This window comes from Sporobolomyces koalae, assembly GCF_050403365.1.
Source record: "Sporobolomyces koalae JCM15063 DNA, S_koalae_JCM15063T_v1_ctg52, whole genome shotgun sequence".
Lineage (NCBI taxonomy): Eukaryota > Fungi > Basidiomycota > Microbotryomycetes > Sporidiobolales > Sporidiobolaceae > Sporobolomyces > Sporobolomyces koalae.
In genome coordinates this window covers 47,493-73,752 of record NW_027481719.1, presented here as the reverse complement: position 1 = coordinate 73,752, position 26,260 = coordinate 47,493, and the positions used below count along the sequence as shown (strand labels likewise).

The following is a 26,260-nucleotide window of genomic DNA, read 5'->3' as shown; positions in this document are numbered from 1 at the left end:
GAAGCAATTGAGCTTGCCTGATGCTTCGACCCCGATTTTTTTTTTACATGCTCCTTTTTCCGCCAGGACCTCGAGGTTCCCGCGCAAACTGGTGTTGGGACCATCTCCTGCCGAGCTAAACCTCTGGTGAAAAAGACAAGTGAGACTTGGTCAGAAAAAGCAGGGTGCTTGCCTGACCAGGAAGTTGTTGAAAATCGAGGGGAGATTTGCGTGTCGCTTGCCGCCGACGGAACCTGCCGGCAACTTCGGCAAAGCTTGCGCCGCAGCGGAAGAGAAGGTATTGGCTCCAAGACTTGCCCCGCAAGGCAAGACGCGCCGATCGTCCTTTATTTTTCAGGGGACTTCTCATTTGCGCGGGAGATCTATCCAAAGATTCCAAACCCCTTTACCGCTTCTTCCTCTTGCTCGCCCACGCAGCTTCAGCAGTCTCCCGGTCTCTCTCTTGTGCTTCGGCCTCATCACACTCGCTTTTCAGTTCTCGTCAAGATGCTCGCTCAGTCAATTCTCGTCACGCTCGTCGCGACTGCCGGTACGTACCGCAACGCGTGCAAATGTTTCAGCTAGGCGACACGAGCGATACTGACTGCTCGGGAACTCCCCTCAGGTCTCGTTGCTGCTGCTCCTTCGCCGTTCTCGTCAGGTCGCATCTCGGGCAGCGTGCTTCACCTTGCCAAGCGCGCCAACACCTCTTCCACCGAACCCACCGTCTCGTCCTCTTCGTACCTCCAAGACCTCTTCTCGTACGAGACGACCCAGTCTGCCAAAGCATGCGCCGTTCCGCTTGCGGACCTCGAGGTGAGCGTCCCTGCCGCGTTAATGCTGTTTACCTCGCGTGTCGGCTCACCGCGTTTCCTCTTTCCCGATTTTAGACGTGTGCCAAGGGAACGAATCAGGCTATGATTGCCGCGTGCGCATGCTCGACTCAAACTCTTGGCGATTTGCGAACCTGCGCATCAGCGATTTCGACCACGACGACATCGGCTACGAACGCGACCAATGTCGTCCAGTCGTACAACAATTTCGTCGACCTCTGTCAGACTGAAGGACTCGCGACCGTAACGGGAACAATCGCGGCAGGAGAATCGACTTCGGCCGTATCGAGGACTTCTTCTTCGTCCGTTCCGTCCGGATCTGCTGCCGCCTCGTCGGCTTCGTCTCACCCCACGTACAACGCTGCATCGACCCCAACCTCAACTGCAACGGTTCCGGCTTTGACAGTCTCGCCGCAAGCTTCGGGCGTCAACGCCAACTCGGCCAAAACCAACGCTGCTTCGAACCCCACGACCGTAGGAGGATCGATTGTCGCACTTGCTGGTCTCTTCGCGTGCAGTCTCCTCTTCTGACCAAGTCTCGCCAACGACAAAACTTGGTTGCCCTCCTCGGCTTCCTGTCGATCCTCCTTTGATCTAATCTAAAGACTCTACGATACCCTTACTCCAATCCGTCGCCGGCGTTCGCGACTTCCATCTTCCCTCCCTCTCTATCCTTCCCTTGCTCATTCTTTTTCTTGTATCGGATCAACATCGTCACCCACTTGGTTTGTTGTACTCGCTTATTTATTCTTTCGGTCTCGCAATGGGTTTCTAGGTCACATCTACTCGTCAATTCTCACACGAGAGCGAGAGAAAGAAGGCACAAAACTCTGTTCGACATGCAAGTTCTGCTCTGTTCGGTGAGGTGACTGATCATGCGGTCATCTCGAAAGGGCAAGGACCTTGCACAGGCCGCAGGGACGTCACGCACGGGGGAAGGCTCTAGCGCTCGATACCCTGCCATTCACAGCGCAGACCGCTGGCCGGACAGGAAGGAAGAGCTCAAACCTCTCGAACCCGGGTCCATTGCGATTCGCATGGTTCTCCGAGACAACGAAACGTGATCCGTCTCTCTAGGTCTCTCGCTCCTCTAGCGTTTCTCCTCACGACGAATCACAACAATGCCGCTGAACCTGTTTGGGCGAGCCGAGCAACCTGCTGCAGAAGGAGTTGCAGAGCAACCTGTCGACCTCGATTCGATCGTAAGTTTGGCGAGCAAGCCGTCTCAAGCAGAGAAGAGGTCTTTGCTCCCGTACCATCTCTTCCTTTCCCTTGACGAAAGACTCACCAGCGACGTTTGCATGCCTCTTCTCTTTTTCATATTCTCTCTCGTGTACGACGCACCGACCTCTCGACTCGGGCGGAAATTTCAAAACCCTTTCATGGTAGAAGCGAGAGATCCCTTCTACTCATTCCGACCAAGATGAAGTAGTTCAATACGATCAAGACCAAGACCATGACGATCGAGACGACCCCTTCCGAAACCCTTCTCGTCCAATCTCGGCGTACTCACAAATCAACCTATCTGGACGTCCTCGAGCATCTGCCCGGAGCGTCGATCCCGATACGTTCTCGTACAGTTCGATAGCAGGTTCGAATCGTAACAACAGTGACCTCGAAGTATGGAAGACCCGATTGGCGGCGAAACGGTACGAGAATCGAGCGAGAGAGATTGAAGAATCCAAGAAGCACAAGGACAAGGACAAGAAGAAGGATTCAAAGATCTTGACGAATGCAACGCTGGCTACAGGAAGCGCAGGAACGACGGGTTCGAGGGATGAAGAAGGGATTGCAAACTCGACGACTTTGTTGATGGTCGAGCAACAAGAAGATCCAAGTCCAGCCGGCAAGCAGGACGAGAACGAGACAGAGAAAGATCTTCAGGCGTTGTACGAGCCGACGAGCGGGAACAAGAGAAGAACTTGGCCCTGGTGGTGGTGGCTAGTTGGAGCGGCCGTGCTGTTTGTCTTCGGGCTGGGACTTGGTCTCGGGATTGGCTTGAAGAAGCAAGACAAATCACAGAAGACCTCGAAGGGAGACCAGCAAGAGTCGCAGCTGCAACCTTCTGAACCAGCGACCCCGACCCCGACGATGAGCTCAACCAGCCTTGAACTTTCGCCATCAACACCTTCCTCAGTCGAAGCATCATCGATCCAAGCGACGGAATGGTCAGAACCCTCGTGGTCTGTGACCGACACAAGCAGTCAAGCTTGGATCGAATCGACAACTCCCGCGGTTTCTTCGACCGAATGGTGGACCGAATCTCCGAGTCCATCTCCAAGTGACGCCTCTCCTTCTCCTACTTCACAGTGGACGACCGAAGCTTGGCAAGCACAGACCGAGGCGAACAATGGTGATGGTCTGTCAACCGACTGGAACACGGTTGGGATGCCCACGCCGGGTGTTTGATCCTGTCGTTCAGAATCGTCTTGTTCGCCATGTCTGTGTGTCTAGAATTGTGAATCACCCTTGGTTTTGTCCAGTGAGGCTTATGTGCGAGACTTGGGCTGATCAAGCGAGGCGAATCGCAGCCGGCAGAGGAGAGCGTGATGCGACCTGAACGCGGACGAGGTTCTGTTCTGAAGGCTCGATACTGGATTACTACCTACCAAGTTTTGAAGTGCCCAACAACCCTGCAAGGTCCCTCACTTTGCCATCGACCCGCCTGCAGGTCAAACTGATGCGTTTCGTGCGTTTCCAAATCCCTCCTTGTTCGATTTCCCGTTTGGCTTCCAGCAAGAGATCAACCTTGTCCGTTGTCTCTGTACGTTCTAGTTTTGTCCGGGCCGCATTCGAGCCTTGGTCATCCGACAGCAAGTTCAAATCTCGCAAAGTGCTTTTCAGCTCGTGAAGAGCCTTCTCCTGCTCCGGTTTGCGCCCGTCTCCTGTCTCTCCCTTGTCCTTGTCCCCTCGTACAAGTCCCTGTTCGATCAGAACATTGTCGTCTCCATGGTCCCGCTGCATTTGGACCAAGTATTGCCACCACTGCTCCCAGTTGTTACACCTCTTCAAACTCTCACTCGTCGAGACTTCGAACGGTTGAATCCCATGAACCCAATCCGCATAGAGTTCGTTCGAGAGGATCAAGAGGGATCTCGGAGGCAACAAAATGTCGATCTTTTGAATCTCGTTTGATCCAAGTTCGTTCGCACTGTCGTCGTTCAAAGTATCGTCGAGGTGAGTCGGCCGAGGGCGAAGAGACAGAATTGTGTGAGAGGATAAGGAGAGGGTCGTCGTGCAGGGTTTGTACGCTGGTCCATCCGTATGAGGCAAGATGCCTTGACCTGGCAAGTACCTGTTTTGGGCGGACATCAAGTCAGGGAATTCGGAATCCGAGTGTCGCGAGCGATTCAACCTAGAGAAAGACTCACTCGTTGACGAGACACTGCAAATACGAGAGAAGCGTGCATCAGTCTACAATACGCTTCCACCGAGAGACGAGAAGGCGATTTCGGGGTTTACATGGTTCGGACCTCTTTGTTTGCCTGAGCCCTGTCCGAGCGTCCACTCGTCGTAGACTCCGGTTTCAGCGATACGGTCCAAGATGTCGGGCCACTCTCCATCCATGAACGGCGGGAATGGACTTGGGATCAGAGTGTTGTTTTTAGCGAGAATAGTCCCCCCTTAGACGAAAAGCGACATGAACAAATGCTGCCTGGGTGAGGACACTGTCAGGACTGACCCCAATACATCGACCTGTCGACATTCGACAGAGTCGCAGGTGAGTGCACAAGTCTCGAGCGCAAACGAGGATCGAAGCGTACCTGCGCCCATTGAGACTTTTCCATCCCCAATTCTTGTTTTTGATCGCTGAAGGTTCATCCGTAGTCACTGAATCTCCGCCTACTCGAGCGATGTGCTGCAAGGGATATCAATTGAGGAGAGGGAGAGTGAGCGAGCGAGGGAGCAAGCGTACGTCGAGTAAGAAGGCTTCCTCGGCGCGAGAGACAAAGTCGTAGATGATCTCGACTCGCGGAGTCGTAGTCGGGATGGTGTAGCGCGACGAGCCCGTCATGTTGCGCAGCTTGAGATAATTTGGGATCGGCGAATGTCAACGTTGTCAAGCGCGCGCGGACTATGACGCGTCGCGATGGCGTCCGAGTCCTGAGGGCGATCGGGCAAGACGTGGATCAGCTTGATGCACTCGGGTTGAATGTTGGTGATTGTAGGTCTGATTGCACCGCCGCTTCAGGAGAGCGAGACGAGCAAGTTGAACGCGCACTCCACCGGTCATCGCTCTCACCCCACGTAACACCTGCTCCCGCCTAGGATCCTCAACTCGGCTCGTTCTAGTATCCGTGCCTCTACTGCCTCGCGCCTCTCGTCTCTATCCTCCCATTCTGCGTCTCGTCTCGCTCGCTCAGCTGTCCTCTCCTCTCGGCCACAATGGCGACGTCTTCTGCGTCCTTGCAACTGACCCGACAACTGCAACGTACGTTACGCCTTTCCCTCTTGTAGCAGATCTCCAAGTTGGGCTCAAACCTCTGCGCGTATCGCCGCACCGCCGCTCAGAACTCCGCAAGCACCCTGTCGAAGGCTTCTCGGCCGGCTTGGTCGACGACGACAACGTGTTTGAATGGGAGATTACCATCTTCGGGTGCGCGTGCATTCTCCTCGCTTCGTCTCGTTGGATGAAACGACCCTGACCCCCGCCCTCGCTGCATTTCTCAAGCCCGACCGATACTCTGTACGAAGGCGGGTTCTACAGAGCCCTGTTGACGTTCCCCCAAGATTTCCCACTTCGTCCACCCAAGATGAAGTTCCTTACCGAGATGTGGCACCCAAACAGTACGACTTGATTCGCGAATCGTTTCATTCCCGTGCTTGACTAATCAGGGCCATCGCGATGTAAATCCAGTTTACAAGAACGGAGAAGTGTGCATCTCGATCTTGCACGAACCGGGACAGGATCAGTATGGCTACGAAGATGCAAACGAGCGATGGTTGCCCGTTCACGGCGTCGAATCCATCGTGCGATTCCTCCGCTTGCACTCCCCGGAAAACCTCGTTGTTAACGATTCATCCATTTCTGTACAGCTCATTTCGGTCATCAGTCTGTTGTCGCAAGAAGTGCCTGATTGCAACTCGCCGGCCAACGTCGATGCTGCTGTGAGTGTCTTTTGCCCCCTCATGTTTCTCCCGCATCGGTAGCTGAGATAGTATAATATCTCGTCCGAGATGTCGCAGAAGGAAGTGAGGGAAGACCTGACTGGGTACAAGAAGAAAGTGAGGAGGTTGGCCAGGAAAAGCGCCGAAGACATGTTCTGAGGAGAACCCTTGTGCTTCACTTCCCTTTTCGAGTCATCCCTGATCAACGACAGCAATCGATCTTTTTTGCATGAGATTCTTCTCGACCCAATGGTCCCTTTCTCGCCCGCTTGACCCTAGCGTCACAATCTGATTCTCTCGGATTCTCTCGCTCGCAGTCTTCCTTGCGATTGACATGGATATTGTAAACCACCCTGCGTGCCTCATGTTGAGGCACGCGAGAGTTGAACAGTCAACAAGCTCATTTTGTCAAAAAGCTCGCTCCTTTGTCAGAATTGTGCTTACCTCTCGCCGGTTGTGCTTGTATCGCCTAAACATTACGCCTGCTCTGGATTACGCATCTAGACAATCGGTGCATCCTGAACCGTTTTCACAGCCTTGATCGTCTCGAACTTTTTGGCAATCTCAGAAAAATCTCGGCTTCTTGCGAAGGCAACGCTCAATACATTTCAGTCAGCGAAGGCAAACGCTGGACCATCTCGGACCGGGAACTCGTTGCATCTTCTTCACTTGTAACGCTTTCTTCTGACGACAAAGAACGCAAACCGCTTTCGACCGACTCGAAAAGGTTGACAACTTTTGCTATCAAAGCACTTTGAGAGCATGTGATTCGCTCCCGCTCGCGTGCGCCAGAGTGCGGCTCTCCCCACGTTTTTTCCTCTCTCTCTCTCTCGCTGGTCTGCTTTCTTCGCTTCAGCGTTCACGGGTTCGCTCCTCCCCTCCTGTCTGCTCTGCGAGGCGGCTGCGTTACACCGGATCTCGAGCCTCTCAAACACAGCCGGCTAGCCTTTTCATCTCCACCTTTGGGGTTTCGGCTACCAAAGTTGCTGCGCGTTTCCTTTCGACTCGTCGGCTTATCGCTTGCCCCCAAATCTTTTCTCCCAACCAAAGTCTCTTTCTCTCCTTTCAGGTGGCTGGGAAAAACGCGCAAACATGGCACCGTCAAATACCTCTACCGCTGCCACGACAAGTGCGAATCACTCTTTGAAACCGAAACGTTCTTCGCATACGAGTTCAAACTCGACGACTCGACAATTGGAACAATCTTTGATCGACAATTTGCCAATCCATTGCAGTGCGAACAAACGAGTCGAGAACCCGAGGTTTCAAACGATGAGTGGTCGAGGGAGAACTCGGAGGGAAGAGATTGAAGGACAACAACTTGATCAAGAGGATGACGACGATCAAGATCTTGAAGAAGATCAAGACGAGCTTCAGAACGAACAAGGAATCGAAGATGAGGAAGAAGTTGAAGACGATGAAGAACTTGAAGATGATGATGAAGACGAAGGGAGCAGCAAGAAACGTCGTACAGGGAAACGAGTTACAATTGGAACGACTTTCAAGGGCAAGGAACGTGAGAAGAACTTGAACAAACGCAACAGTGGCAGCGTCGGCAGGAGGAAGATTAGCATGAGTTACATCGAGGAGAAAGCGAGGCGGACCGTCACGTTCACGAAACGCAAAAGCGGCTTGATGAAGAAAGTGAGTCTCGTTGACGAACCCCAATACGCACATTCGGCTAGAAGAGAGGCTCACTGTTTGATCACGAGTGGACAGGCTTTCGAGCTGAGTACTCTGACTGGAACAGATTGTCTCGTCGTCGTCGTCAGCGAGAGTGGTCTCGTCTACACGTTCGCGACGCCGACGCTGAAAGGGGTAACGGAGAGCGAACGAGGCAAAGAAGTCATCTCGTTGGCCCTCAAGGGCGAATTGCCAGTAGACCTCGATCAGCCTACCACGTCGACCAACTCTCTCGGCACCAAGAAAGGTTCGAAACCGAAATCAAAATCGGGGCAGAAAGAACGCGAGAGGAGCGGGAGTGTTCAGACTCTGCCGACATTTCAACAGCAGCAGCCTCAGCAGCAGCAGCAGCAATTTCAGCAAGAGGATCTGTACGTCGGTATGATCGATCCGGCACTCGCCTCAACCGTCGATCATTTCGACTTTAGAGCTCCGTCTGCGACAGCCCCAACCCGGTCTCCATTCGAGTTGCCGAATCCGACGTCGACCGCACCTTCTTTCCCGTTCTCGCAAACATCTCCTTCGCCAAATCTTGCGACGATACACCCCGTCCGAGATCTCCCAGATTTGGGACTCCCATATCCACCTCACTCTTCCACCTCGTTCTCGCACTCGCACTCGCAGGAACTCCCGATACCTCCTATGTCTATACCCTTGCCTCTACCGCACGACACGTCCCCCTATCAGCCAGATCAGTTCCCATTCTTTTTCGCACCGCGCCATTCTACGGCATCGCCAACCGATGCAGGAGAGAGTGCTGGTCACGCTCACGACTCGCATAGTCTGCCTGTCGATCCGATCGCTGCCCCTTCCACCTCGGCTCCGGGAACTTCAACCCTGCCTACATACGATTCAAACCCCGTGCCTCTACCATCAATCACTACGACCACTACGACGACCGCCCACTCGATGACAGATCCTCCGTCTGCAACGAACTCGACGGCGGTGACGAACGAGGGAGCTGAACCAGAGCGAACGGAGGAGACACCATTCGAGAGAGCCAAGAGGACTCACCAAGCTGCGTTCGAGATGTACCAAAAGCACGCGACAAAGTTTGGCAACAAGAACCCAACACGGTCTTCCACCACCACACGAGAGTCTCAAGGCAACGGTACCAACTCGCATCGCGGGGACGAGGATGTACGTCGCGAGGTCTGCAGAGAGGTTCAGGATGATTCGGATCGAGAAGCGGTCGAGACGAACGGAGGCGAGTACAAGCGACAGAAGAAGCTTGGTGCGAACGATTTCGGACAGGCCGCGAGGGAATGGCAGCGACGAATCACGGATCGAGCCGCGATCGTCGCTCGAACCTCGAGTGACGGCCGCGGCACGGTTGAAGAAAGCAATTCGCCGAACGAGGAGGCTGAGCATTCATCGGGACCAAGATCTCACGGATGTAGCGTCGAAGAGAGACGAAGGTTCTGGCGTGACAAGTCGAGGCAAAGTATCCTGAATGCCAAGAAGGTCAGTTTCACAGGTTTCTCTCCCATTTTCCTCCCAAGCTTGATCCCCCTTTGTATACTGACGTACATGCTCTTGCTGTGACGTCTTGTCAACAGTCCCCTACGATCACGAAATTCTTGCATGCCAAGTTTCTTCACACTTTGTCGACCATGACCGTTCCACCGTCTCTGCCGCGTCCGGCATCCGGTACAACCGCTTCAGCTGGGAGCTCGGAAGACGAGATCGAAGGACTGCCCCCACCAGACGCGGCCGCATTGACCCTGGGCCAGTTTGGACAGTTTGTCAGCTTGAATCGACTCGATCTCGAAACCGGCGACACTCTCGTCGGAGTTGTAGACTGGTTCCTCGCTTGCTCTGCCTCGATTGATACTGAAGGTGAGTGCTCTACTTCTTACTCATTGGTGTTTTTTAAGCCAGTGAAAATCGGTTGCATGAGCTGACAAGCTTTGATCTTGCTGCGACAGGCGGAGAACAAGACCAGATGGCCGGTTCGGTGCGAACAGTGGCTCGAAGCCGCAACAAGACGGACCCGGTCAAGCGACACTTGATCGAATGGTTCGACTTTCTCGAAGGGAACGAGCTCATCTCGGAAAAGGTCTACCTCGAATTGATCGGACTCGGGCCGGGCAAAGAAGGGCGTGACAGTGCCGGGCAGAGGTTACGAGACAAGCTGGGCCGATGAGGACCTTGCACACCCTGTACGCGGCTCGTTTATAATCAGCCACAGTTTAGTGTCGCTTGGATCGCACCCATTGTTTTCGATTGCTGTTATTGCTGTTATTTTCTTGCCTGCGATCTGACGATTCCACAAGAACGCTATCATGAAAAGCGGTACGACCTCGCCCGCATTTCATGCGAGGGGTTCCCCTTATGCGTGCCCGGGGCGGATTTACGCCAAGGAGCTCGCGATCTTTCAAGCTATCTCGTTCGCTCGCTCTCCCTCTCGTACGACTCTGCCCTCCAAGAAGAGAATGGCACGCCTCACGCGGACGTCGCGCATGACTGGATCGGCGCGTACAGCCCTCGGATTGCTCGCGCTCGCATCAACCAACCTCCACCTCGCCCCGCTCACCGGCGTACACGCACAAGGAATCGTCGCTTCGGGATCGGGAGAGGGCGCAGGTTTGACTGGCCCGACGAGCTCTGCCGGTACGTCCCAGAATGCTGATCGTTGCGATCGTCCGATCGGGTTGCCTTCGCGCGTCTCCCTTGTCGTCGGCTGCACTCTGCGAATCTTCGCTCGTTCTGATCTTCCTTCGTACACCCAGACGCTGCGGGATACTCGTGTGACCCGAATCAGTGCAAACTTCCCAGTTGTCAAGTCAGTCGTCCCTTTCCCGCTCCCGCTTTCAGGCGCAATACTCATGGCCTCTTGATCTCGACTCGCAGTGTGCCTCGACTAGCCCTCCTGGAGGGCTCAGTCCCCAAGATGTTCCCCAGTTCGTCAGTACGTCCAAACCTTCCTTGCCCTCGCTCGTTTCAGCACTCTTTCGTGCCGTTCGATCTGATCCGTCTACTTTTCAGCTTTTACCGCCGACGATGCGATTCAGGTCAGTTCTCTTGATCTTCTGTAGATTTCGCATCGAACTGACATCGCGTTGCAGAGCTACACACTCGAGGTTCTCGATTACTTCCTCGCGCGACGCAAAGTGAGCACATACGCATGAATCTCTCTAGCGCACGTCCCTCTGAGCTGACGCCCGATTGCTCACGATTCAGAATCCTAACGGATGCAGCCCGAAAATGACCTACTTCAATTCGCTCACGTACTCGAACTACTCGATGGTAAGTGATCTTCTTTCAAAACTTTCCTCTGATCGTTTTGCTCGTCTCGGGAGCTGACTTCGACGCGTCCTGCAGGTCACGGATTGGTATGGTGAGTCAAACAAATCATTTCCACAGCTTGCTAGTCCAGGAGACTAGAGAATCCCGGGCTGACCCTTTGCTTGGCTGATTCACAGTCGCCGGAAACGAGATTGCCGATGTAAGCCTTTCGAGAATATCACGAATTACGCCCAGCTTTTTTGCTCACGGAACATTCGGCGGGTACGCTTTGGTAGCACACGATGACCCATGTCGGATCGCCCAATGCCTCCGAGATTTACGGAAACTTGCGAGCGTTGAATGCTTTCGGTCAGGATCAATCCTCTCCAAACTCCCTCATGCAATATCGAGACTGACCCCGCGGAGGAACTGTACGAAAGCTGGAATCCCGATGAAGGACATCACGGGCTTCAGGGCTCCGATGTTGAACTGGACGACCGAGACTCTCAAACTGCTGCATGACGCCAACTTTGTGGTACGTACTCCCTCCACTCGATTGCGCGCTGCTCAGACCTTACACTTACGCCTGTTTGAGGTGTGCCTTAGTACGACTCTTCGGCCACTTCTTCAATCCCGGCAAACGCTTCCGGTACCGATGCTGTGTGTTTTTTCATTGACTCTCCAAGCCGCATCACTTCCAAGATATTGACCATCCCGTTCACTCTTATAGTATTGGCCCTACACTCTCGACAATGGTCGGCTAATGATCTGTGCCTCGTCTTGGAACAAGAACAAATCGACTGACCACCGCTGTTGCCTTTTTGATGGACAGGTCTTGCGAACGACTGCTTGGTCGTCACGGACGGGTGCAAAGGTCAATTGAAATTGCCCGGTTTGTGGGAGATCCCCATGTACGCGATCTTTGAGAACAACGATCCGTCCAAGGTGAGTGCGAGGTTCCAACCCGAGTAGCAAGCGATGGGTACAGAAATGCTAAATGCATTTCCACTAGATTCACTTGATGGATCCCTGGCTCGAAGGTTCGGCTTCCAATGTCCTTCAGTGGATGAAGGATTCTTTCCTGTCTCACTGTGAGTGCCAAGCCAGTTTATACAAGCTCAAAGGGACGTTTCAAAACTGAGGCAGACATGTCGGTCTCGATCCAGACAACGGCAACCGAGCTCCATTCGGACTGTACTCGCACCCGATTCACCTCGCGGTTGGATACCCGGGCGTCACGGATCCGGTCGAGCTTAGGTCGATGATCCAGAACTTCCTCGACTGGGTTCAATCGTTCCCGAACGTCTGGATCGTTTCGAACCAACAGATGATGGCGTGGATTCAAAACCCGGTCAAGAACTCGAACATCCAGTCCGTCGAGGCTTTGGGTTGTCGCACCCCGAACGTTCCAGCTGATGCCAAACTGTGCAACGGAATCCCCCAAAACGAGGTCAGTCTCTCAGGGATGATTCACTTGCTGGCTTTACTCTTCCATTGAATTGAGCGCTGAATCGTCATTTTGCCGCTTCACAGATTGGATTGTTGAACCGATGTCCCTTTGAAGACTTCCCCTGGCAAACGCAAGTCGTCTTTGATTTCACTCTACCACAGAATCGCACGTGTGCTGATCTTGTCTCGCGTTGTGGGGAAACGAAAATAGTTGCTACTACTGCCCGGCGACTGAACCTACCCCAGACAACCCGGTGCCGCCTCCTGCGAAAGGAGACACGCGTCACACACTCCCTTCGAATTGCTCGACCCCGTTCTTCAACCCGCAAACGAACCAGTGTCTCTGCACGACTTCGGATTGCGCGTTCACCGATTCAACGAAACCTATCGGCAACTACTCGACGAACCTCGGAGGAGACGACAACGGATCGGGAACGGGATCGCCTAGCGCGACGAGGGCGACGAGCGCTGAACGAACCGCTCCGGTCAAACAGAATGGTTCGACCCTGAACTCTGCATCCACGTTTGCCTTGAGCGTTGCAGTCGCCTTCGCAGTCATTACAATCGCTCTCTAGAGGGCGCATCGATATCTTCTTCGCTTGGTTTCCTTTTATCTCCTCCCTAATGGACACTCTTTTCGTAATCTCTCTCAAACTCTCAATTCGTGGACACTCCTTTTTCGTTTGCTCAGGTGTCCTCCCTCTCAGCATTCACGTCTTATTCTCTCTCGTTATCTGTAGCAAACTTTCTTTTCTTTCTCCTTTGCGTTTCGCAATGTCATCCTACCTCGCCTCGCTTATGACACAAGAGTTACGCGCTGACTAGTACAAAGATTATTGTTCGATACAAAATTACGAGATACAACAATTTCAGCAAACCATCTGAACCGCTTCTCTCGGTACGACCACTGGCCGTTCCTCTACGAGTCCCGCATGCCTCACTTTCCATTCACGACTGCGTTCTTCCCACCTCGCGTCCTCTTGTTCGAGTTGGATTCCATCTTGATCAATCCCCAACAAATGTCTTCGAACGTAACCGTTGACCAACACGTTTTCAGGATCGACTCTTGCTCGCACTTTCATGAAATCTCGGAATCGGGGGTAACTTGCGGCGAGGATTGATGGGGTGAGCGTGTGAGTTTTCGCCCAATGAGGACGACCTCCATGAAGAGTGATGAGGGAAGCGAAAGTGTTGAAAGTTTGTCGATACGCGACTGGGAGGTTGTAAGGTCTTTTGTGCGACAAGCAGATCCCATAGAGTACTATCATCAGTCTCATTCGTTCCTGACAAGAATGAAAAGAGAGAGCTCACCTGTATTGAATCGCACCTAGGAAAGTGCCACGCTGCTGGTAACACGGACTCAACCACACGTCGTCCTTCTCGGTCCACCGGATCTCGATCGGGAAATGCGCCTTGATTTGGTACCCGTTCGGGTTGGCAAGTTCCCGAACGTGCCATTCCGAAAGCGAAGTGAGCACCGCCGTGGTCGACTCGTACGGTACCGAAGACTCGTACGTGTATTGCGGGCTGTTTGTAGAGAGGGAGAGAAGGCGGAGGAATCAGTCCAAGCACGAATGACAGGTACAGGAGAATCTGTGGTGACGCACAAACCGCAATCGTAGTTGAAGATGCCGATCGAAGTATCAACCCGGCGGGTAGGTTCATCTTCGAGGATCGGCCACGGGACCGAAGTTTGTGTCTTCTGAGGCGCTTTCGAAGAGGGGGCTTCGGGAAGGACGAGATCGGAAGTGATGGCTCCCTCGAGTGGGGAAGAGGATGATGCTTTGCGAGCAGCGATGTCCGTTTCCGAATTCGTGGGCGAAAAGCTCGGCGGAGTTAACGGAGGCGTGACGGTGTCAGAAGGGGGGGACGCGAGGACTTGGTTCTTCGTATCGACGTCCGGGACAGTCAGGAGTCGATCAGACTTCCCGCGATCTTTTGCCTCGAGGTGTATCCGAGGTTGTGGCCAATCGATGCGACCAAAGAGTTCTGACCAACGCAGAGGACCAGGTTGGTGTACGAGATTCCACATCACGTGAGCGTGGTAGGGCAGGATCGAAGGGAACGAGCGAGACAGGAACAAGGCGGCAGCGTGCAAATGGGTCGCAAAGAATCGTTCGATGACCCAGGTCTTGATGGCACTTGGCTTTGCGGTAATTGCCTGTTTGTGCAACTCATTCAGATGTCAGTGATCCATGATCTCGAAAAGTGTGCGTTGAGATTGTGATCAGCCAGAAGCAAACTAACCTTTTTGGTGCGATTGAGGCGTGAAACCTTGACGCGCCCAATCTGAGGGAACCACCAACATCGGACATGTTCTGCACTCTCGGCGATCTCCTGCCAATGTTGCTGGAACGTGTCGAACCTCATACTGAAACACTCTTCCTCGAGCTTGAAGCAGGGTTCTGCTTTCATGCCTACTCCGACGATGACTCCGACGGTTCCAAGGCCACACAGGGCGCTCAGGAAGAGGTCTTCGTCGTGTTCGCGAGAGACGCGCACGATGGGAGCATCCGGATGCGGCAACACGATGTCGAGGAACGTGACAAACGTCGACAAGCTTCCAAACGTGACGCCAGTTCCGTGAGTCGAAGTTGAAATCGCTCCAGCGAGAGTTTGGTCAGAAATTGACCCGAGCGATGAGATGGCCAAGTCCGAATCGGCGAGAAGCGGGTGCAGGTTACGCAAGAGGATGCCTCCTTCAGCGTGGAAGGTTTTCGACGATGGTTCGACCTGGTAGAGGAGAGTCATATCGCGATCAGACATGTTCAGTCGGCGGGATACCAGGTCGGAGAAGCGCTCACTTGAATCAGTTGGTCGAGTCCTTTCAGGTCGAGCACATAACCACCGGTGCAGACGATATCACTCGGCGAGTGTCCTGCTCCAGCAGCTCGAAGTTCCTTGCGTTGTCGTCGTGCGAGTTCGACGACCCAGCGAACTTGATCGACCGATCGCGGCGTGAAAGTCGCTTCAGTCTGAGATCTGAAAGTTGTGGCCCAGTTGACAAAGACGGAAGGGACCGTGCCCGGATGGTGAGTGATGGGCGCGAGACGATCGACGAGATCATGCGTTGAGAGATTCGACAGCGGGTCTGCTCGAGGCAGCGGTCCTGCAGCGACCATCTCGAGACTCGTGTGAATGAGGGAGCAAGTACGGGCTTGTCAGGCAGAGGCGGAGTGGCGAGAAGACGACGTATGTAGATGCAGAGAAGGAGAAACAAGATCAATCGCGATGATTCCATCATCAATCGCCGGCGATCGACAGCTCTGCTGTTTTCACGTGCCACGTGGATCGTCATTTTCACTGCTCCGAGGAGTCCGCTGCAACAATGCTTCTCAGCTCGCTGATGGTAAGCGGTCAAGTGCTTACGGGTTCTGTAGGTCTCTGCGAGGTCAGAACATGTCCTCCCGACCTTCTCATGCGTGCGAGCGTAGTGATATCCGATCCGGGCGCGCATTTTCTCGAACAAAACGACGCTGCATACAGACCGAGTGCTACGAGAGAAGAGGAACGGGCCCACTATGTGAGGACCTCCTGTTTTAACGTGACAAGTCCGCGGATGTGCACGTGGACACGCGCACCGTGCACGGGACGATCCCGACGGAGCAACTAGCCTTGTACAAAGCGATTCGCTCATAGATGGGGAAAAGGACTCGAGGGAAGCACGGGAAAGGAGCGGTACAGGGCAAAGACCGCAGTGCACCCTGTCTGTATTGATCGCTCCGCGCCCCTATGCGCTCAAACGTCGGGTCAGGAGCGACGTTGGCCAACGCTGGCTCCTCTAAAGTAATCCCGCTCGAGAAACGTATGGGAAATCTGCGGTTTTTTTAAAAGCCGTCTTCCATGACCGCCCTCCTCTATGATAGGGCTCTCCATCGGGGTGATCCGGGTCCTCTACCTTGGTGACATTAAGAGAGCGCATATCACTCATAGCTTCTTGGCCTGTGACCGTTCCCGTTCTGCCGCTCGCACCGCATCCCGAATCCGCCTGTCTCGCGAGATGACCAATTTGTTTTTCGGAGTCGGTACTGGGATCGGATTCGACTCTGTGGGAACGAGACCTGGGGATGAGCAAAGTGTACGAGGAGGCTAGCGAGCAGAGTAGGGCTAGGAAGACATCGCAGGGAGTAGAGGAGAACAGTTACTGACTGATGATGCCTGCTTGATTCAGCAACCTCTCGACGCTCTTGGATGGTTTCGCACCGTTGTTCAACCAGTACCGAATGCGATCCTCGTTCCACTTGACCTCCTTCTGTCCGACCGGCGCGAGTCCTCCTGTTCGAGCGGGGTGGTATCCAGGTCCCCACTGCGACGGGTCTCGCACTTGGCCATTCGGCGACACCGATACGGGCGTAGGGATCGTCGGAATCGGGCGGTACAATCCGAGCAGTTCGAGCGGACGAGCGGTCGGGCGCGCGAACGAGTTGATCGCGACAAGTTGGAACGACGCAGAGTTGCGTGTGAGGTGCTCTCGCGCGAGTCGGATGCGGACAGACATGCTAGAACGGGTAAAGAGGCGGATCCGGCGGGTCGAAGGTGCAGGGCAGCAGAGAGCGACGAGCTAGGTAAGTGATCTTGACTTCTTTCATCTCTCCAGCTTGAATCAATCCTATCGAGCCCTCAATCCAACGAGTATGCCCCTTTGGCTTGCGAGTGTGCGCTTCGTACGCTGAGCTGCAACTGTTCGTGGACTGGCAGTGTCTGCATCGCCGTACGCTGCGTCGCTCATCTCGCTCTCGCTCTCGTCGGAACAACCGATCCTGCGCTTCGGCTCGTTCACGCTCAAGTCGGGACGCCAGTCGCCCTACTTTTTCAACTTTGGCTTGTTCAACTCGGGCAAACTCCTCTTGTCCCTCACGCAAGCCTACACAGACGCGATCCTCGACGCGTTCCCTCGTATCGGCACCGACGCCGCCACGTCCGAAGACCCGCAGGTCCTGTTCGGTCCTGCGTACAAAGGCATTCCGCTCGTCGCTGCGATCTCGACCGAACTCGCGAGGAGGGGTCGCGACGTCGGGTTCAGCTACAACCGCAAGGAGGCGAAAGCTCATGGCGAAGGCGGTTCGATTGTCGGAACCCCGCTCCAGGGCAAGAACGTCTTGATTGTCGACGATGTCATCACGGCCGGCACTGCGATCCGTGAGGCGCACAAGATCGTCGAAGCGGAAGGAGGCAAGAATGTGGGCATCGTTGCCGCGCTCGACCGCGAGGAGAAAGGTCAACAGGGCGAACTGTCGACCGTGCAAGAGGTCGAGCAGGCCCTCGGAGTCAAGGTTACGAGCGTGGTCAAGATGCGTGACATTGTCGCGTGGTTGAAGGAACAAGGCCGCGACCAAGAATGCAAAGACATGGAGGAGTACCGAGCCAAGTGGGGAACCAACTGAGCATTGTGTCTGTCAAAATTCTTGGTCTTGTAGCGCGCGTCTTCAGGTGTCGCTTGCCAAGCAGCTCGTATACTGTTCGCTGAAGGAGTAGATTAAAATGTAGCCGTTCCCGTTAAATACATAAAAACTTGTTCTTTACGCCGTGTCCCTCTCTAGATCTGCCGTCCATACTGTCGGCAAGCACACAGGTGGCTCTCCGTTCGGGCAGCCAGTTCTATGAGTGCCAGGACGAGGAGAAGAGATGGCAAGAACAATTGCGAGATCTACTAACTAGCTGAATGCAAATCCGAACAATGGCAAAACGCTGTTCTTTCCTTCCCTGACACCTGACACCTGTGCAAACACATCACGAGTCTCCTGCAGACGGAGTACCCAGGCTCCAGAAGACACCTTTCAAGCTCCAACGCTCATACTCCCAATCGATCAAGGTGACCGGATTCTTCTGTCCAGATTGGCGTTCGACGATTCCATGCTTTTCGAGAGTCGTGAGGATCGTGCGGAATTCGAGGGGTGTCAACAGCGGGTACGGGTTCTTGTCGTGGAGACTGAGTTGCATCGATTGTCGGATCAACTCGCTCTGAACAACGAGAGGAAGCAAATCCTCCCTTCAATCAGTATCCATGCTTGCAAAGAGTTCTCCCATCGAGGGTCACTTACCAGTGTGAGCTGCGATCGCTTCCACAACAAACCCCGTACAAAGCTTGTCGCTCTCGTCCAAAGGGCTTGATCGACCTGGCCGTCGATGCCATTCCAGCAGCAAGGAGTAATCCACTTGCTGCTCTCGTCGATCGTGATCGAGTCTTGAAGGAGAGGAATTGCGTGAGCTGCGACGTGGAGCGCGATGACATAGCTTGGAAAGATCGAGTTGATGCCGCCTTCCAGTATCACCGGCCGGGGAGTCCCGCGCAAGAGTCGAGCGAGAGTCTGCAAGACGATCGGGCGAGAGCAATCTGGCAAGCGTTTCTGCATGAGGAAGAGGCAAAGGGGGTGCTCAAATGTAAATTCCGACGTGAGAAACAAGCTCGCAAGTGCATCTCAACTCACGGTAATCTGATTGAGCGTCAAACCGTCCTTGTTGCCAAGGTTGGTGATCAATTCGAGAATTTGTTTTTCGAGATCCGACGCGTGCAGGCTGTTTTCCGCACAGTCGCTCGTCTCGGCGATTACGGAAGGTTCCAAGATCAAGCCGTCTGGCAGAAGAGGCGGAGCGACAGGCAAAGTTGCGGATGAGGCCGAGACCGCCTCTCGCTCAGACAATGACGAGACAGAGTCGATCTGAACGGTACATTCTATATCGTCGTCATCTGTATCACGCGAGATCAGTCAAACTCGAGGGACACAGTAGACTGACAAGGAGAGCAAGGGACTCACTGGCTTGTCGAGTTCGGAAGAAATCGAATCTCGTGGTTTTCTCGCTGAGCGTGCTCGTGTCAATTGATAGATCAATCTGGGGACATTTGCATCAGCGTTGGGGGGAAGGTTCAATTCGGATGAGAGGCAGAGGTTGCACTGACCTTGCCAGCCGAGACAAGATCGATCAGAGCCATTATCTCGCCTTCGTTCGGGATGATAGGGAAGATAGTGCCACCCTCGCCATCTCCCTTTTCGATCTTTTCGACATCCTTCTCGAAGTGACTCGCATCCGAGAGACGCTCGAGCGTGATCCGAGTGGAGTCCAAGCGATCGAGGTACCTGTTCGAAATGCTTGTGATCAGCCTTGCGGCCCACAGGAGTCCTATTGGTGAGAAGCTGCCTCAACTTGTCATCGAGAGAGTAGTTTCTTCCCGGAACGCGACGGCCTTCCTCGCTCGAAGCCGAAACAATCACGCGTTGCTCCCTCAGCCCGAGCGCGGCGTCATCGACGTGCTTCATGAACGGTTTGAGGACCGTGTGGCCTTTCTCCTCCGCATATGATGCTTCAGACGTCGAGATGATCATCTGATCGGACAGGCGATTAGCATGGAAAGCGTACTCGAGAGAAGAAGAATCCAAGATCTCACCTTGATGGCAGCTGCAGTGAGGTTCTTCTCGCGCAGAAGCTCGTCCTCGATTACGCCCAAGCCGCTGTCAACTTTCCATGTCGTGGCAATTGAAGCTTGTGCGACGAGGCCTTCGCGTTCTGGGTTCGTAGCGGTGTTGCTGCCAGCCCAGTAGTAATCCCATCTTGAAGGAAGTTTGTACGTTGACGACGTGACGGGCTTGACCGAGTAGCCAGTGTCGAGAGCAGCGAGCGAAGCAGGCAAGATGAGCGATGGTGGAGGGGCTTTGACGACCGTGCGAGTGAGTCGGCTGAGAGATGACAATTAGATTCGAAAGTTAGTACTCTAGACAGGTTGACATCCCTCGAGGGAAGAAATCGCAAGACGCACACTGCACGCTTGTCCACATTCTGACGCAGGCACCGCACGAAAGCAGCAAGGTCAAACTCGGACATGCTGTCAGGATTCTCGTCTTCGAGGTTCTCGTCCGAGTCCTTGCGCTGCTCGTACACTTCGAGCCAAGCATCGACCAATCGATCGAAGTACGCTTGCTCCTCGGGCTTCTTGAGCAATACGAGCGATCGACTACGCAAGATGCCTCCTTTGTGGCCCTTGAATAGGTGCTCAAGAGCTTTGTACGAAATGCGAGTATCAAGGCGCCGTGCTCGAGCTTTGAGGACCGCGACCGCATCGAGTAGCAGATCGTCTTGCTCGTGGGTGTAGTAGTTGCGAACGCGCTTGCCGATCTCCGCGTCGGGTCGAGGTACGGCGGGGACAGATAGGAACTCGTTCTGATCGCCGTACGTGTTCGAGTAGGGAGAGCGTTGATCCGAGGTCGACTGGCGACGAGGCAGAAACGATTGAGCTCCTTGCGCTCGGACGCGCCTGCGGATCGTCGGCTCGCGCATAATCGCATACGGATCTTGCGCATGACGGACGCGACGGCGCAGAATGAGAGGGAGTGTCGTCCTGAGATTCTCATCGCCAGGCTGTACGGTCGGGTTAGGCAGTAGTTGCCGAAGCTCGAACAGAAGCTGTACGGCGTCGATCTGCTTTCGAGGGTCGAGGAACCGTCTTTCGAGGTAGGCGAGAACATCACTGTCAAGCTTCGGGCTTTCGTGCTCAGCGATGAACTTGTCGACAATTGTCTTCCAGTCCCGCCGACGCTGAGCTGCCAATTCCTGCACTTTGCGGTGGAGAGCCGATTGCGCATTCGCTCGGTCTTGGTCTGCAACGTTCGCGCCTTCTTGCTCGACGTCCTCCCATTCGACCTCTTCATCTCCTTGATCGTTGACCTTTCTCCTTTTCGGCCGCTTTGGCCGCATGGCCACCTCAATTGCGAATAGTGCGCGTTTATGCTCCATGTGTAGGTAGTCTGACACGACATCCACAGGAGCGAGGAGGGCGTCGGCATACTTGGCAATCTCGTCCATGCGATCATTCTGCCCGTCGACCAGGTCGGGATCGAGCCGGACAAGTTCAGAGAGGAAAGTGCGCTGGTCGGGTCCGAGATGATACCCATCTTCCCATTTCGACTTCAAGCGGACGCGCAACATGAACGCCTTGTTTCCCTCGAAGCGCTCAGGAAAGCGGTACTCGGCTGCGAGAGAAGAGGGATCCGGACGGTCTTGATCGGGCAGGCTCGCGGCGACGGTTGACGAGCGTTGCAGGTTAGCCCAGAACTCGGTTACCGAGTCCATGCTGTCGAGATGAGCAACTGCCACAAGCGGTACTTGAGCTTCGACGAACGCGTACACGGGCACGGTCGAGTTGAGGCGCCAGTGCGTCGCAGCTTTGGCACGAACAGGCTCGACAAACGGCTTGTCCCGATCGCCGGCTGACTCGCACAACGGTACGAGGAGCTTGAGAGTGATGAGAGTCGAGATCGTGTCCCACACGGCTTGCTTGCGCTTGTTGAAGCTTGGTCGGATGATCGCATGGATGCGAGGTGGGATCGCGCTGAGAGGTTTGAAGAGATTGGCGGGATCTTTGAGATACTCACGCAGCTCATCCGACTCGAACGGGAGAGGGACAATACTCGTGAAAACGACGAGGGGCATTGCGGCAACCAACGTTGCATGCGTGAGGATTGCTCCTTCGGTGGTTGAACGGGCGAGATACTCGCTTGAAGGATTCGAGAAAACGAAGCTCGCGAGCCACTTGTGCAACTGACGTGCACGGGAGAACATGCCGTAGCGACATCCGTAGCTCGCACCAATGACAGTGGGCTGCAGACGGAAGTAATCCTTGATCTCCTCGATGTCTTGCATGTGCGGTTGCGGCATTTGAGAGGCCGTAATCTCAACCTGACTCGGCTCCAATCCTCCTTGCCCCTCGATGGTCGTGCCCGTGCCTCCGTTGTCCTGCGAGAGATCATCGAGGACGATGTTTTCAGCACGGTTCAATCGGGTCCAAATGTGAGCGGGCTTTTGCTTGTTGACAGTCTTGTCTAGGAACGCGATCATGGCGGGATCATCCAGTTTGATCGAGGGGAGGTAGTAGATGTCGTGCCGATTTCCTTTCGGGCCGACGACCGAGGTCTTGCGCAATTGGTCCCGCTTGACGAGCGTTCCAAGCGCCGATTGGATGACGAGACGGTCCATCGTGTACGCCGGAGCCGCCGCATTTGCCTCTTGCGCAAACGCGCGAATGTATTCTCCGAGACGGGGAACGGCATCAACGATGCCTGCGTTCGCGGCAATGAAATCGAGGATCTCCTTTTGACGGCTCAATGCGGTCAAGTTGTCCTTCGACGTGACTGTTTTGCGCGTCTTGTTGCTTCTTTTCTTGTTGGAACTTTCTACTGCCTCCCGTTCAGGAGGAATTGTCAGAGAAGTAGGAAGCGTTCCGGCATTGTCATCTGGATTGTCGAGCATGTCGGTGTCGGTCGAATGAAGGACAGGATTTTGGGTTGAAGAAGCGGGAAACGACGAAAGAGTATCGGGCAAGGCTAGTGACCCACTGATAAGAGGCGAAGATTGTTCCATCTTGATCTGCCTGACCGCGACGGCTCCTTTTGTCTTCTTCGAAGCCGAGCTGCCGCTAGGATGGGCTTCGACACGCGCTGTCGATTTTCGGCGTCGAGGCGAAATGCTCAGGCTTGTCGGGGGTGGAGCAGCTTCAGGAGAAGGAGAGGGTGCGATCGTCGCCCGAGCGGGAGGCCGGACGGGAGCTCCATCAAGTTCTGGCCCTGGTACGAGGGGTGGTCCACTTGATCTACCGCGGCGCGGCGCCACCGTCGGAGCTACAGTAGTCGTGCCCTTGCTAGCTCGAGAGGCTTCCGATTCGAGTGCGGCAGCAGAGAACCTCATGCGTTTCTTGGGACGTTCTTCGACCTTCTCACCCTCTTGTGCAGGAGTCTCGCTACTCGCATCGCCAGGTGGAGTATCTTGCTCTTCTGCGCCTTCTATTGCGAGAGCGGCAGCAGCCAATCGATCGAGTGTCGAAGGTCGACCCCGTTTCCTGGTGACTCTCGGCGCCGGAGTGGATGTATCGCTCTTGTCGTCCGCCTTTCGACGGACAGAGAAGCCGCATTAGTTTGCGATTTCTTCCAGGCTTCTGACGAATGTGAGAAAGAGCTTACGAGCTGATCAAAGCTCTCGCCGTCGTCTTCGCCAGCCACATCAGTAGCAGCGGCACTCGCACGCCTTTTCCTCCCAGATCTTTCGAGCTTGAGGGGTGGTAAACCCTGTTCCTCTCGCTCGCGGTTCTCTTGCTCGAGTCGTTTCTTCCTCGCGTAGTAACTCTCTTCAGGTTCCAACCCTTGAGCCATGCGTTCCGCGGCAAGCCGTTTCTTGCGTTGGTACCAGTTCTCCTGACCTTCGATGATCGGATGTTTGCGAGGGCGTCCACGTTTCCTGGGAGCGATCGGTTCCGGTTCGGAATCTTCGCCAACGTCTTCTTCTGCTGCTTCTGCCTCTTGCTCCTGTTCGTTGACAATGGCGTCTTTCGATTGTTTTGCAATATCGTGTGGGTTGGTCGCTTTCGCTTTTCCTTTCCCTTTCTGGTCGTCCGATTTTACCGATTTCTTCGTCGGTTCTTTCTGCTGCTTCTTGGGAGCCTTGGGTTTTGTCGACGTTGTTGTCTGTTGCTTCTTCTTCTTGCCGGTAGTTTTCGGAGCTGTATCAGTCTTGCCTTGTCCAACATGATCCATCGTCCTAAACCGGCTCAACCATTTCCTCCGATCGGCGCAATCCTCCCATTGTTGTGGTTGTACACCTTTTTCTTCATCCCGGTTTCGAAGTTCCTTCCAATCTTCGTACGCTTTGGTACCGGCTTCCCATTGCTCCCCGAGTTTCGGATCGGGTACCCCTCGTTCGATCCTCATCGCGACGTACCCTTTCAAACTGAACCATCGAGTTTGTTTCATGCGTCCGATCGTCTCGGTGACTGAAGTCGTCGAGTGGTCGAACCATTCAACCGGAACTGTTTGGCGACCGAGGCGTTGCAGGATCGTGTCGATCGTACGTAGGTTGTAGTGTCCCAACGCTTCACTGATTTCCTACATATAAGCACAGTAAAAGCGATCCAGCACTCGTCAGCTTCCTCTCGATCAAGAGAGAGACAAGACAGAGAGAGAAATCTGGGTGTCGACTTACAAAAGTCGTAAGGCCACGTGTATCAGCCTCGAGAAGCAAGTCGAGGATTTGTCGTTGCATCGACTTGTCTGCCAACGGGTACGAAAGATCGTCTGGATCGTCTTCCTCTTCTCCTGCAACTCTTCCAGAGTGCGATTGTTCTCCTGGGACGATTGAGCGAGTTCAGTCGAGGACATGGACGGCGGGGTAGAAATGTAATCCTTACCTCCTTCGAGCGACTTGGAGCGTGCGATCTCGGGATCGAGCAACTTGAGCGCTTGCACGGTAGTGGTTTTCTCGACTTCCCCTTTCTTCTGACCTGACCACTTGCGGTTCTTTTTCGTGATGATGAACTTTTCCAACACGCCTTGGTTGTGCAGGGTTTGAATGATCGCGTTCAACCTGCGCAAGATGACGGGAGAGTACGAATGCAAACCCTTTTTTTGGTCCCGAAAGGAAGCAAGGTTCTCGAGGTTAGTCTTGTGGTCAAATCACCCAGGAGAAGCGAAAGCATGAAAGAATTTACGATACTGCTTGCCATCTCGATCTGGAGCATCCAACAACTGTCCCAATATCCTTCTTGCGCGTTATCTGGATCCTGTTTCGCCTTTCCTTTGCCCTTGTTTGCCTTGTTCTTAGTAGCATTCGGTTCGTCGTCTTCGTCGAGTTGCAAGGGTGCATCGGCAGCATGTGAAGTACCTTTTGAGCGGTTTTCCTTGCCTCTGAGCTTGAGCGCGCGGATGATCCGGTTCCTGATCAGGCGCGGATTCGTCGAGAGGTACAAGGCAGAGATCGTGCTCATTTGTCCTCCTGCAGCGAAAGATTCATCGTGGTCCGAGTCGTTGCGTCGGTGCCCATCCTCATCATCGGCGTGGTTCGGATCCGAAGCGATGTGGACTTGCCAATGCGGCGAAGTGGCGAGGTACCTCGTGTGCAAGATGCGGTTCGTTCGCATGCCGTGGTCGATTGCGGTAAATTTTTTGACGATCCCGAGTGCGACCATGATTTTAATGTAGTGAAACATGCTCTTGGGGTCGACCTCGAGTTCACGGCTCAACCGGACGACAGTGCTGCCTTCGGTGCGCTGACGCGACACGTGTTGCAGGACCCGCCATACCATGGGCGTGATCGAGGTCGGTTTCGAGTGTGAGAGCGTGATCGCTTTCCAGATCGTCGCTGGGTTCGACACGAGTACCCGCAGTTCGCCTCGATCAGCTGCAGTCGAACTTTGGACATTTGTAGCCGTCGCGAGGAGATCTCGGAGAGAGTCGGCGCTGGTTGAGAGGGGCAGGAGGACGAGTTCGTGTGTCGGTGCAGTCGAGGTTTGAGTGGTGCTCGTCGAGGGGGCCGGTTGCTTGCGAGGAGGCTTCTTGTCCGGCTTGGAGCCAGATTTTTCGTCTTGTGCTTCCGCTGGTGAAGCGTGCTCAGGTTCGGATCGGGCGAGAGGCGTCGACGAGGGAGCAGGCTCGGATGGCAGAGGTCCAGGAGGGTCGGGTCGAGAGAGACTCTTGAGGAGGCCGAGTCGAATATCGGGCTGCTCGACCAGAGTCGTGAGGACGAACTGCACGAAATGGTGGTCGACGACCTGGGTCGCAGCGGGACTTGGGTGCGCCGGTCGCTGGAGGTAGAACTCGGTGACAAAGTCGGTCAAGTGCGGAATTGACGTGCCTGCGAGTGACGATACGAGGTGCAGGTCAGATGGGACAAATTTGGCGAGGCACGGGCTCGAACCCGCGCAGGCAGAAGAGCGAGCGAGGCGGGCGAGCAACAACGCGTCGGGAAGCGTGAGGGACACAGGGAACGGGACTCGCCTTCGTCACCATCCATTGCAATCTCCTCGAGGAGGTACTGGATCAACGCGTCGATCATGGTGGTCGTTCAGCTGCACGAGGTGACGCGCGCGGGAGTGATGAGACCTCGCGCTCGCTCTTCCTGCGGTCGCGCCTCGTCTGCCAGGCCGCGTGGATCGGTGCAAGCGAGATGCACTCTGAGGAGGACGAGGTCGAGCGAAAGTGACGTGAATGCAGTGGGCGTGAATG

At 54.6% G+C, this 26,260-nt stretch overlaps 10 protein-coding genes across 10 annotated transcripts; 6 read left to right on the top strand and 4 right to left on the bottom strand.

Annotated features, from left to right (window-relative positions):
- Positions 1 to 486: 486 nt before the first annotated feature.
- On the top strand, positions 487 to 1,343 carry JCM15063_006290 (uncharacterized protein; the record flags this gene model as incomplete). Its single annotated transcript, XM_076681041.1, has 3 exons — positions 487 to 529; positions 605 to 795; positions 870 to 1,343. The coding sequence occupies 3 exons, from the start codon at positions 487 to 489 to the stop codon at positions 1,341 to 1,343; spliced, it is 708 nt and encodes a 235-aa protein (XP_076531848.1).
- Positions 1,344 to 1,933: 590 nt separating this feature from the next.
- JCM15063_006289 (uncharacterized protein) lies at positions 1,934 to 3,221 on the top strand (the record flags this gene model as incomplete). Its single annotated transcript, XM_076681040.1, has 2 exons — positions 1,934 to 2,014; positions 2,202 to 3,221. 2 exons carry the CDS (start codon positions 1,934 to 1,936, stop codon positions 3,219 to 3,221), a joined length of 1,101 nt encoding a protein of 366 aa, XP_076531847.1.
- Positions 3,222 to 3,413: 192 nt separating this feature from the next.
- JCM15063_006288 (uncharacterized protein) lies at positions 3,414 to 4,827 on the bottom strand (the record flags this gene model as incomplete). The annotated part of the gene is made up of 6 exons (XM_076681039.1): positions 3,414 to 4,107; positions 4,184 to 4,197; positions 4,275 to 4,435; positions 4,495 to 4,508; positions 4,577 to 4,671; positions 4,729 to 4,827. The coding sequence occupies 6 exons, from the start codon at positions 4,825 to 4,827 to the stop codon at positions 3,414 to 3,416; spliced, it is 1,077 nt and encodes a 358-aa protein (XP_076531846.1).
- A 371-nt stretch (positions 4,828 to 5,198) lies between these two features.
- JCM15063_006287 (uncharacterized protein) lies at positions 5,199 to 6,080 on the top strand (the record flags this gene model as incomplete). The annotated part of the gene is made up of 6 exons (XM_076681038.1): positions 5,199 to 5,244; positions 5,325 to 5,409; positions 5,485 to 5,600; positions 5,671 to 5,783; positions 5,850 to 5,921; positions 6,000 to 6,080. 6 exons carry the CDS (start codon positions 5,199 to 5,201, stop codon positions 6,078 to 6,080), a joined length of 513 nt encoding a protein of 170 aa, XP_076531845.1.
- Positions 6,081 to 7,013: 933 nt separating this feature from the next.
- JCM15063_006286 (uncharacterized protein) lies at positions 7,014 to 9,750 on the top strand (the record flags this gene model as incomplete). The annotated part of the gene is made up of 4 exons (XM_076681037.1): positions 7,014 to 7,565; positions 7,641 to 9,068; positions 9,164 to 9,443; positions 9,533 to 9,750. 4 exons carry the CDS (start codon positions 7,014 to 7,016, stop codon positions 9,748 to 9,750), a joined length of 2,478 nt encoding a protein of 825 aa, XP_076531844.1.
- Positions 9,751 to 10,039: 289 nt separating this feature from the next.
- Positions 10,040 to 12,856, top strand: JCM15063_006285 (polysaccharide deacetylase family protein; the record flags this gene model as incomplete). Its single annotated transcript, XM_076681036.1, has 17 exons — positions 10,040 to 10,217; positions 10,337 to 10,389; positions 10,458 to 10,515; positions 10,593 to 10,618; positions 10,673 to 10,717; positions 10,788 to 10,853; positions 10,929 to 10,944; positions 11,030 to 11,052; positions 11,129 to 11,201; positions 11,273 to 11,367; positions 11,439 to 11,492; positions 11,563 to 11,587; positions 11,665 to 11,777; positions 11,845 to 11,923; positions 11,999 to 12,282; positions 12,366 to 12,412; positions 12,493 to 12,856. The coding sequence occupies 17 exons, from the start codon at positions 10,040 to 10,042 to the stop codon at positions 12,854 to 12,856; spliced, it is 1,599 nt and encodes a 532-aa protein (XP_076531843.1).
- Positions 12,857 to 13,150: 294 nt separating this feature from the next.
- ALO1 (D-arabinono-1,4-lactone oxidase) lies at positions 13,151 to 15,403 on the bottom strand (the record flags this gene model as incomplete). Its single annotated transcript, XM_076681035.1, has 5 exons — positions 13,151 to 13,511; positions 13,593 to 13,808; positions 13,889 to 14,442; positions 14,529 to 15,014; positions 15,086 to 15,403. 5 exons carry the CDS (start codon positions 15,401 to 15,403, stop codon positions 13,151 to 13,153), a joined length of 1,935 nt encoding a protein of 644 aa, XP_076531842.1.
- Positions 15,404 to 16,208: 805 nt separating this feature from the next.
- On the bottom strand, positions 16,209 to 16,779 carry MRPS16 (mitochondrial 37S ribosomal protein bS16m MRPS16; the record flags this gene model as incomplete). The annotated part of the gene is made up of 2 exons (XM_076681034.1): positions 16,209 to 16,327; positions 16,431 to 16,779. 2 exons carry the CDS (start codon positions 16,777 to 16,779, stop codon positions 16,209 to 16,211), a joined length of 468 nt encoding a protein of 155 aa, XP_076531841.1.
- Positions 16,780 to 16,915: 136 nt separating this feature from the next.
- On the top strand, positions 16,916 to 17,665 carry JCM15063_006282 (orotate phosphoribosyltransferase; the record flags this gene model as incomplete). Its single annotated transcript, XM_076681033.1, has 2 exons — positions 16,916 to 16,945; positions 17,081 to 17,665. 2 exons carry the CDS (start codon positions 16,916 to 16,918, stop codon positions 17,663 to 17,665), a joined length of 615 nt encoding a protein of 204 aa, XP_076531840.1.
- A 346-nt stretch (positions 17,666 to 18,011) lies between these two features.
- On the bottom strand, positions 18,012 to 26,090 carry JCM15063_006281 (uncharacterized protein; the record flags this gene model as incomplete). Its single annotated transcript, XM_076681032.1, has 13 exons — positions 18,012 to 18,242; positions 18,323 to 18,628; positions 18,710 to 18,969; positions 19,037 to 19,112; positions 19,180 to 19,357; positions 19,425 to 19,603; positions 19,666 to 19,954; positions 20,035 to 23,153; positions 23,228 to 24,145; positions 24,243 to 24,385; positions 24,448 to 24,658; positions 24,748 to 25,889; positions 26,033 to 26,090. 13 exons carry the CDS (start codon positions 26,088 to 26,090, stop codon positions 18,012 to 18,014), a joined length of 7,110 nt encoding a protein of 2,369 aa, XP_076531839.1.
- Positions 26,091 to 26,260: the final 170 nt, after the last annotated feature.